At 55.9% G+C, this 9,853-nt stretch overlaps 1 protein-coding gene across 2 annotated transcripts; it reads right to left on the bottom strand.

Annotated features, from left to right (window-relative positions):
• Positions 1-1,807: 1,807 nt before the first annotated feature.
• TAGLN2 (transgelin 2) lies at positions 1,808-9,255 on the bottom strand. Of its 2 annotated transcripts, none has more exons than XM_003308536.7 (5): positions 9,145-9,255; positions 4,026-4,233; positions 3,357-3,531; positions 2,970-3,072; positions 1,808-2,636 (listed from the first exon to the last, which is right to left on the bottom strand). In XM_003308536.7, exons 2-5 carry the CDS (start codon positions 4,203-4,205, stop codon positions 2,495-2,497), a joined length of 600 nt encoding a protein of 199 aa, XP_003308584.1. In that variant the 5' UTR covers positions 4,206-4,233; positions 9,145-9,255; the 3' UTR covers positions 1,808-2,494. The 2 variants fall into 2 exon arrangements, with proteins under 2 accessions (XP_003308584.1, XP_009433699.1); XM_009435424.5 differs by lacking the exon at positions 9,145-9,255 and adding an exon at positions 6,887-7,081.
• Positions 9,256-9,853: the final 598 nt, after the last annotated feature.

The raw sequence follows: 9,853 nt of genomic DNA, 5'->3' as shown, positions 1-9,853 counted from the left end.
GTTGTTTTAGTATAAATAGCGAATTCAATGTTTTCTCTGCAATGACATCACTCTCCCTCACTAGCATTCCACAAAGCCTTCCTGAATGAGAGATAAAGGATCTAATCCCCTGGGAATTTGCCCATAGGCTGCAGCCTATCTTATCTGTGCCACAGCCTGTGGGAGTGCAGCAAGCAAGCAAATACAGTCTCTCCTGAGGTGTGGTGTGGCAAGGCTAAGCGTGATGTGGGAATAAGGCTGACAGCCATGGCTATGAAGAATTGGCATTGGGCCTCGCCCCTAGTGGGTGCTTTTTGGAAGAGGGAGCCTCAGAGAAGCAGGGGAACAAAAGGGGAGATAACAAAAGCTCTGGGTACAAACCTGTTTCCCTCAGGCACAGTGTTGTGGCTTTCTCCTCCTAGGAGACAGAGATACCCTCAGGTAGAAAAGGGGAAAGGGGCAAGGAAGGCCAGGCCTCTGGGTGAGGCTGATGGGGCTGGAACTTAATGTCAGACTGGCCCAGCGTCCCTCAAATTCCCCCTGGGGAGACACAGAGTCTGATTGGGAAGCCTTGGGGTAAAGGTAACACATAGTGGTTAGAAACTATGGGTGGGGCTCCCAGCACTTTGGGAGCCTGAGGCTGGGGTGTTGGGAGATGGCAAGAAAAGGCAGAGCCATGAGGTCAGGCAGATCGCTTGAGCTCAGGGGGTCGAGACCAGCCTGGCCAACATGGTGAAACCCCATCTCTATTAAAAATACAAAAAATAGCCAGGCACAGTGGCTCACACCTGTAATCCCAGCACTTTGGGAGGCCGAGGCTGGCAGATCACCTGAGGTCGGGAGTTCAAGACCAGCCTGACCAATGTGGAAAAACCCCGTCTCTACTAAAAATACAAAAAAATTAGCCAGGCGTGGTGGCACATGCCTGTAATCCCAGCTACTCAGGAGGCTGAGGCAGGAGAATCGCTTGAACCTGGGAGGCGGAGGTCGCAGTGAGCCGAGATCACGCCACTGCACTCCAGCCTGGAGAACAAGAGCGATCATGCTACTGCACTCCAGCCTGGGTGACAAAGCCAGACTCTGTCTCAAAAAAAAAAAAAAAGAAAAAAGAAAAAAGAAACTGTGGGTGGAACACTCATGCCTCGGTCAAGGATAGGTGCTAGAGACAACCTGACCCAAAATTGATGATCATGGCCCAAGGCCACACCCTAGAAAGGAAGTTCTGCCATTAGTCTCTCCCAGGCGCTTAGTTCACAGGTGCTTAGGATCAATCAACATGGCTTCTTCCCTCCAGCAACCACCACCAACTCACTCCTGCTCATTCCCCAGCTTTCCACCTTTCCTCACCACTGCAACCCCCACCCTCAGCCCCTACACGGGTCTGGCCAACTCCAACACAGACCACCTCACCCCAAGCCCGCCTAAGGGACCTCTAACCTGGAGACAGCTTCATTTGCCAGGACTGATGGCTGTGCCAGCAGCCAGCCCCACCCTCCCAGTGACTGAGAAGCTGTTCCAACTGTAGAGGCAGACCCAGCCAAAGGCAGCAGGCAGGATTACCCAATTCCATTGACTAGAAAGGGCCTTACTTCCCTGTGGACACTGCCTACATAGTCTGCATTCGGCTGTGAGGTCCTGTCCCCTCTCAATTCCAACCTACACCACCCCCCAAAGCAAGTGAGAATGAGGATGGGGAGGAAACTCAAGACAGGGGTTAGCACTGCAACCTCTCATCTCTGCCCTCCTTCCTGTATCACTCACTGCACTTTGCCCAGTATTCCTCCCTTCCCCACAGTGGCACAGTGGCCCCAGACACAGCCAGAGTCCATTCAAAAATGACAAATTCTTTATTTAAATCAACAAACTCATCTTCCTCAAGCCCCAGACCATGGTAGGCAGCCCTCCCTCTCCATCCCCTCACCCCACCCCTTAGCCACAGTGAAGGGAATGGAAAATGAGAAGCCACGAGGGCCCCTGCCAGGGAAGGCTGCCCCAGATGTGTGGTGAGCACAGTTAGTGCAGCTGTGGCTGGGGCAGCAGCTGCCACAGGCTCCTCCCTATAAATTAAGTTCCTGCAGCCACAGCTGTGGGAGAAGCATACTTGTAGAAGCAAGGCCAGTCCAGCATCAGAAGGCAGAGGCAGCATCACTGACTCCCAGCCATGGAATGAACGGAGGACACAGAGCTCAGAGACAGAACAGGCCAGGGGGAAAAGGAGAGACAGAATAGGCCAGGGCATGGCGGTGAGGGACTGAGGCCCCTAAATTTTGGTCCCGGGGAAAGGAAGAGGCCAGTTGGTCCAGTTTTGATGGCTATGGGGAAGGGAATGTATTAGTAAGCATGGGGGAGAGGCTGCCAGCAGGCACCTCAGAGGTGACAGGACAGGCTGAACCCCCCACCCTGACAGAAGGGAGCTTGAGAGCTCTGGGGCTCTCTGGGAATGTCACTGCTAAAATATATATCTACATATATATTAACCATTCGTGGGAGGGCAGGGGCAAGGCCTGGGGTGGGATCAGAGGATCTGGCGTGGCATCCCGTAGCCAGTCATGCCTGCCTGAGACGCCCCGCGGTTGGTGCCCATCTGTAACCCGATCACATTCTTGCCCTCTTGCAGCTGGTTATCCGAGAAGTTCCGAGGATTCTCCTTGGATTTCCTGGGTGACAAGGGAGTGGTGGTTAGAGGAGATCACAGGCTGCCCTAGTAAATCCCTTCCTTGGACAGAGCACAGGCTTTGCTGTTGGCTCAAGGGCTGGTGCCAGCTCTGCCCTCGAGAGCCATAAGCTCTCTGAAGCCACCTCCTCATCTGTCCAAAGGGACAGTCATTTGCCATCCCAGAGGGTGTTGTGAGGATTAAGTGAGATGAGGAATTTTCTGAAAGTGCTTTGTAAAGGGCCAGCTGCTACTGAGATAAGTTATTTCCTAGGGACAAGGACTGGGTAGAAACAATGCACCTGCTGGACCCTGCAGCTGTCCCAGCAATACTTACTTAGGGAACCAGTTGGGATCCCCAGAGAAGAGCCCATCATCCCGGGCTACTGCCAGCCCACCCAGATTCATCAGCGTCCGCTGCACACAGGCCATGTTCTTTCCTGGGAAGGAGAATGGGAATGTGTCAGCCTCCGCAGTGTCCTAGATGCCAGGGTTCCGCCTCTATCGCTAAGTCAGCAGGCCTGGCTTCCTAATTATTTTTACTCTTCATTTCCATACCCTTCTCCATTCCAGCCTCCAATATGACCAAGTGCTCCATGGAACACAAACACACCCCTCTTTCTCTTCAGGGAGCCAGAAAACAGCCCCTTCTGCCTGGTCAAGAGGGCCCAGCCCAATCTCTGGCCTCCTGGATGACAGGACCCAGCCCCTGGCCCTGTCCCACCTTCCCAGAGGTCCACAGTTTGGAAGATGTCAGTGGTGTTAATGCCATAGCGCTCAGCTGCTTGCAGGAACTGAGAGATCTGCTCCATCTGCTTGAAGGCCATGGTGGAGGCCTGGATCTTCTTTACTGGGGCCTGCCCCTCGGGGTACAGTGCATTAATGAGCTCACATAGCACCTGGATGAGGACAGCAGGGGTGGAAAGGTGAGAATATGCCTACCTATCGCAGCTCAGCATGCACCACCCTCAGAACCAGAGACAATGAACCAGAGAGGCTCCTGTCTTGCCTGAAGACAGCTTGGACTCTTTCACTAGAGTAAGCCTCACAGTCCTTCTTGCCAGCCTCCTGCCTCCGAGCCCAGAGTGAAAAGCCAGTGTTTAGTCTTTCCTTGCTAATATACCCTCCCACAATTCTTTCCTTAGAGACATTCTTCCTCAGTGTCACCTCAGTCTTCCACTGCCTGGGAGGCACATTCACCCTTACCCTCCGCTCCACGGGAAGGGAGGAAAGCATGGGCCCTCTCACATCCTTGACAAAGACCTTCAAGCTGAGGAAGAGGCTGGGACATGTGTGCCCTCAGTCTTCTCCTCTTCAGGTTAAACAATCCCCAGTCCACTGGACCCAGACCTGCTCTCCCTGCACTTCCAAGCCAGTGGGGCCCGGTTCTCACCGTGCCATCCTTGAGCCAGTTCTGGAAGTTCTCGCGTCCAGGCTGGGGCCGGCCCACATCCTTTCGGCACTGGGTGGTGATCCACTGGATCAGGATCTGCTCCAGATCTGCATCATATTGTTTCTCAATCTTCTGCTGCACCTCCCGGCTCAGGCCATATGCAGGTCCCCTGTTGGCCATTCCAATGGGTGGTGGTGGCTGCGGGGAGCTAGGGAGAGGACACACCCGGGCTTTTGGTCAACACCTTGCAGCCTGGGGAGTGGGGAATTCAGGAATTCTGCCTGCAGGGATATACACCATTTCCCCCAGGGTGAGCCCCAAGGATGAGGACCAGAACTGTTACCAAATGCAACCCTGCTCTTTATAGCCCTGGGAAAGAGAATGATTTGGGGAGAGGAGGAGGAATGTGGAACAGCTTAGGAAACTGGTTGGATCTACCCTCCCTCAACCTCTGGGTTTTCTTTGCTTTTTTTTAACCATCTAGGTTGGTGCAAACCACTGGATTTTAATTGAGCACCTACTATCTGTGCTAGGGATTGTGAAAGAGATAGAAGTCCTTGGTCGTCAAGTGCCCACAGTGCCATCAGGGAGACAAAGTGAGTACATACGAACAGGTAAGGATTGCACACAAAGAATACTAAAGTGCACAGTTCAGATCACATGTTGTAGGAGTTAAAAGAAGCAAACGGGCAGAAGCAGCCTGGGAAGGCTTTCTGGAAGAGGTAGGCTTGAATAGGTCCTTGAGGGATTTCAGCAAACAAATCGAATTTCCTACGAAAAACCAGGCAATAAAAACAAATTCTACTTTCCCCTCTAGGAGCTATGACAGGCAGAATCATGCCGCCCCAAAAGGTGTCCATGTCCTAATTCCCAGAACCTGTGGATATTGTTATCTTATATGACAAAAAGGGACTTCGTAGATGTGATTAAGATCTCGAAATGGGGAGATTATCCTGCATCAGCTAAATGAGCCCAGTGTAATCACAAGGGCCTTACTAACTGAAAGTGGGAGATAGGTGAGTCAGAGTGGGAGAAGTAACAACAACAACAACAAAATGGAAGTAGAAGTCAGAGTCACACAGGGCCATGAACCAAGCAATGCAGGTGGCCTCCAGAAGCCAGAAAAGGGAAGGAAATAGATTCACCCCAAAACCCCCAGAAGGAACACAGCTCTGCCAACACCTGTATTTTAGCCAGTGAGACCCCTGTTGAAGTCTGTAGAACTGTAAGATGCTGTATTTGTGTTGCTTTAAATCACTAAGCTTGTAGCAGTTTGTTACAGCAGAAATAGGAAACTAATACAGGAGCCCTGGGTGATATTTTTGGGGAAACCTGGGGAAGAGAAGGCAAGATGGGGAAATACACAGGAGGGTTTCTTTAACTTCGTTGGAGGAGCTTGATTAGCAAGAACTGGGTGGTTTCCCGACCAATGGCCTGAGTTGGCGGACCTCACTGTGGCAGTGTGTTCCCACCACACTCACCACCTGGGTCTGACACTCAGGGGCTGAGCAAGACCCGGGCATGCTATGGATGCCAAGGGGAGCCAAGAACCAAGAATGGGCCACAGTCCCCATTTTCTGTCCCATCCCCACCCTGGTTTGGCTTTTCTCTCTTCTCCAAAACAGAGCTAGCTGTCAGGCTGCTCACGAAAGGGGACCCCCAGGACAGGCATCTGCGTTCAAGGGGAGGAAAGAGAGCCACCCCTTCTAACCACATCTGGCTCCAGGCCAGGTTGGCCTTCAGGGATGAAGTCACTCCAGCTCCCCCTCTCCCACACACCCAGGTTAAACAATCCCGTCACCCCCTCTCAATGGACCTTGGGGCTCTGCGAAATACAAGGGGACCAGCCTGCCTCAAACCCTCAACACCTCTCGGCCACAGAGGCTGTGTCTTGGGCCAGTCCCTCCCGTCCCAACTCCAACATGGCTGCTCCTTTTTACCCCAGCTTATCAAGCTGCACATTTCCGGCAGATCCTCCCCTAAATCAGTTATTTTTAAACCTCATTAAGAGCAACCCGCCCCCTCCACTTCCCCCAGCCCGAAAGCTGGGCCAGATAAATGTCAGTCTGGGCCCCGACCCACAGCACCAGGCACACACACCATCAGCTTGGGGAAGGCAGGCGGGGTGGGGTGGCTGAGTTCTGAGGAGAAACCAAGAGAAGCATCCCTGCCCTCCCCAGAGGCCACTCCGCCATAGAAACCTCTAACCTCTGATGCACAGGGGAATGGCTGGAAGACAGGTAGGAAGAGGAAGGGGCTAAGAGCTACTACCACCAGTAGTAAGCCCCCTTTCCGCAGCCCAGTTCCAGACCTCTCTCCTGGGAGTGGCTGTGCTCAGGGCTGTTTCCAGGGACCAAGTGGCCTGAGGCTCGGGGATCACCATGGCACAGGTAAAGAAAGGGCAGGAGAATGATTAACCTATACACTGGGGTTAAGAGCAGAGAGAAAGGCCTGAAGCCAGACACTTCCAGTGCCCCCCAACCCCCAAGGCAGGACAAACTTGGCCTCCCAGACCCACCACTGGGTGGAAAGTGGATGCCGAGGAACCCCCTCCACCGCCCAACGCTGGGGCCTGGACACAGCTGGCAGGGTCACGGCCTCCAGCTGCAGTGTATCTGTTCCACTCTGGGGCCTTTGCCCTCAAGCTCTGAGGTGCCAGAGCCATAGGGCGGAGTCCTGAGAAGGGGCAGTTCCAACCAGGCCAGGCCTGGTCAGCAGCTGTTTCTCCTCCCCACCCCCACGGGCAGGCAGAAGCTGATGGGCTGCGGCTGCTGGAGCTGGGAAGGCCCACCCTAGGGACACCCAGGGACCTGCCCCTGCCTTCCCTCAAACATAAAGAAAACAGTAAGCAAGTTGCCTACCAGGGTAGAAGAGATATGCCCAGCTGGAAGACAGGTGTGGGGGACCCCCAGAGCTGGGGACCCCAAAGGAAGGTGACAGCTGAACAACCTGGGGGATGGAATGGCAGGGAGCAACCTAAACCCTAGCGCTACTGCAGCTGTGAGAACAACCCTCACCCTCACCCTGGAGTTACAATAGGCGGGAAACGGGGAGGGGCCATGCAAGGCACTCGGCCCCACCCCAGACCCTGGGCTGGAAGCTTACCTCACCAAAGCCAAAGCCAAAGAAAAGGCGGACATGGGTGGGGGCAGGGAGGACTTCAGGGTTCTTGGCTAGGGTGTTTAATTGGGAAGACAAAGGGACTCTCCATCCACCGTGCAGATGGAACACAGGAGAACTTCCCAACTCAGATTTGGGGCAGGGACTGTTCTCAAAGAGCAGCACAATGAGGGCACCAGCCCACAGAGCGAGGTGCCACAGCCAGCAGCAAGGATGGGGGACGGCCCACAATTAAGGGAACCACCGTAGGGCAGCCCCTCACCACCGAGAGTCAGGAGCAGAAGAGAAAGCTGAGGCTACACAAACAGGAAACTCCAAAGCTTGCGTGGGAGGAGGGGATGAGGTGGGGGCCGTTGCCATGGCTTCTGTGTACCAAACAGTGTTGGAGGCTGGGTGGGGGCTCCGGGCAGAAACACCCTCTCAACACAGACGTTGTGGTGAGCAGGCTGTGAGCACGGGAGCAGAAGTGGGATCGTCCCAGCAGTGCTCGGGTGTAGCCAGGTGCAAGAGATTCTTCCAGGAGACAGCTATAGTGGGGATGGACAGCGTGTGGGGGAAGATAGGAAATGACCCGTGTTGGGGTGAAGAAGCGGACTCAGGAAGTAGTCGTTCAGGAGAAGAAATCCCCTGGGAAGGGAAAGTGTTCTGAGCTAGAGAACCCACAGCTGAAAATTCTGGAGGGAGAAGGGATGGAATGAAGAAAGGATTAGGGGCCAGTCCCGGGGTGGGGGACAGGGGCAGAGGCCTTGGGGTGAGGGAGGGAGTTGCGGTTGGAAAAAACCTATTTGTTGGTTCTGGAATGGTAGGGCCCTACTGGGCCCGCCCTGCCTTGGCCTCCTCTGCAGTTGTAGGTCTGCCCCTTGTAGTGGGGAGGAGAAACTGGGAGGGGGCTGGAGATAGAGAGCTATTGCTGTCTGGTGCTTTGAAGTCAAAGAGAACACTGGAGGAGCCCCGTCCCAGCCGCAGGTCTTCTACATCGAATCCCACACTCCATCCCCACTCTCACCCCATTTCTCTCTGCCCCACAGATACCAACTGCTCACAGATCTCCCAGGACACCGGCTCCAGGTAGCCCCAGGAGGCACAGGGCGCGGGGGGAGGCGGCAGTCCACCTCCGGTCCTGCAGGTCCGGCCTCCCAGCCGCCGCCCCCCACCCCCACGACCACACCCTGGGCCGTTACAGCAGATGAGTCACCCACCGCCCTCCCGCCGCTGGGGTGACGCAGTGGTCTGGGCAGCCCGCCCGTCCGCCCGCGGCCACCACCGGCTTTCCCAGCAGCAGGGGGCACCCGGTGGGGGCAGCGGCGCTCGGGCAGGGTAAAAGCAGCCACCACCACCCCCACAACCTCACACAGGGCACCCCGGGGCGCAGTCAGGGCTGCAGCACCCAGACCCCCGAGGTCAGGGGACCGTCATAGAGATGACTGGAGCTTCACAGAAGGTCACCGTGCGACCCATGCAGAGCCCCCTAGCCCCAGCCCGTGACCTCAAGTCCCCAGAACAGCAAGCTAGCAGGAACAGGAATGAAAAGGGCGGCCTCGGGGACTCAGAGGGCACGCAGTGCTCACACGTGCTCCTGGAACCAGGAAGTGAAGGGTCGCGCGGGAAAGCCCAGGAGCACGAGCTGGCCCAGGGCCGGCGCCACGACCCGGGGTCACTCGGGGCCAGCCAGCTAAAGTCCGACGCCCTTTTTTCCCCTCGCCCCAGTGAGGACTCAGCGATGGAGCCCGCGGGTGGGGCTCAGTCCCTGAGTCCCTGCTCCGGACGGACGCCCTGTCTATGCATGGGCTAACCTCGCCTGACCTCATCGTCCAACAATGTCGCGTCAGGGCTTGGGGACAGGACCTGACAGCACGGGGCGGGGTAAAGTAGTCACCGGACCCTTGCCTGGTGCCAGCTCTTGATCCCCGAGCTCGCTGGAGCAAGTCCAAAGCTCTGGCTTCTTGCTTTCCACACACCACGCACATGTCCCCGACCCCCGTCCCCCCGACCTGCTCACCGTTCAAGCGGGCTGGAGAGCGGCGCACTGACTCAAGGCAAGGGCTGCAGCTGCAAGTGGTGCGCCCTGCCCAGCCGGGGGTTTTCAGGAGGGTCCCGCCTCAGACGGGGCGGACCCGGGGCGGGGCAAGGGCCAAGAAGGTTTAAAGGCGCCGCAGCGCAGAAGGAGGGAGGACTGCTTGAGAGAGAGGGACAGTAGACCAGAGCAAGGGTTAAAGGTTCGGGGAGTCTGAACCTACAAAGGCGGCTGCAGTGGTCTCCACCCGTGAGTACCTCAGCCTCCACCGAGAGCCCGTAGACTTGTGCCCCAGTAGGAAACTTTCTGCCTAGAAAGTTAGCTAAAGACTGTGGGCGTGTTTATGTGGGAAGAAGCCTCCTAGTTTAGAGGCTGGCAAGGTAAAAGGAGGCACAGGAAGGCCTTCCCCCGACCCCAACTGACTAGTGTGTGACAGGACTGGGACTTGCAGGCCGGGACAGCACCCCCATGTGATCTTGCTCACCTCTTACTTCAAGCCTGGGCAGGGACTAACAGTGAGGTCACTCTGCCCAGGGCCCTAGGGGTGTTTTCGGTGTTGGGACCCAGGGTTCAGACCTGACTTCTCCCTGCCTTTCATCTCCTTTTCTATGACCTGGTATCTCTTCCTAAGTCCTGGAGGGATCAGAGGGGGAGACCTCAGCGCGAGAAGGCTGGCTGGGGTTCTTTTGTCTCT

This window comes from Pan troglodytes, chromosome 1 (genome assembly GCF_028858775.2).
Source record: "Pan troglodytes isolate AG18354 chromosome 1, NHGRI_mPanTro3-v2.0_pri, whole genome shotgun sequence".
In the NCBI taxonomy this organism is placed as follows: domain Eukaryota; kingdom Metazoa; phylum Chordata; class Mammalia; order Primates; family Hominidae; genus Pan; species Pan troglodytes.
The sequence above is the reverse complement of the archived record's forward strand: the minus strand, read 5'-3'. Positions and strand labels throughout refer to the sequence as shown.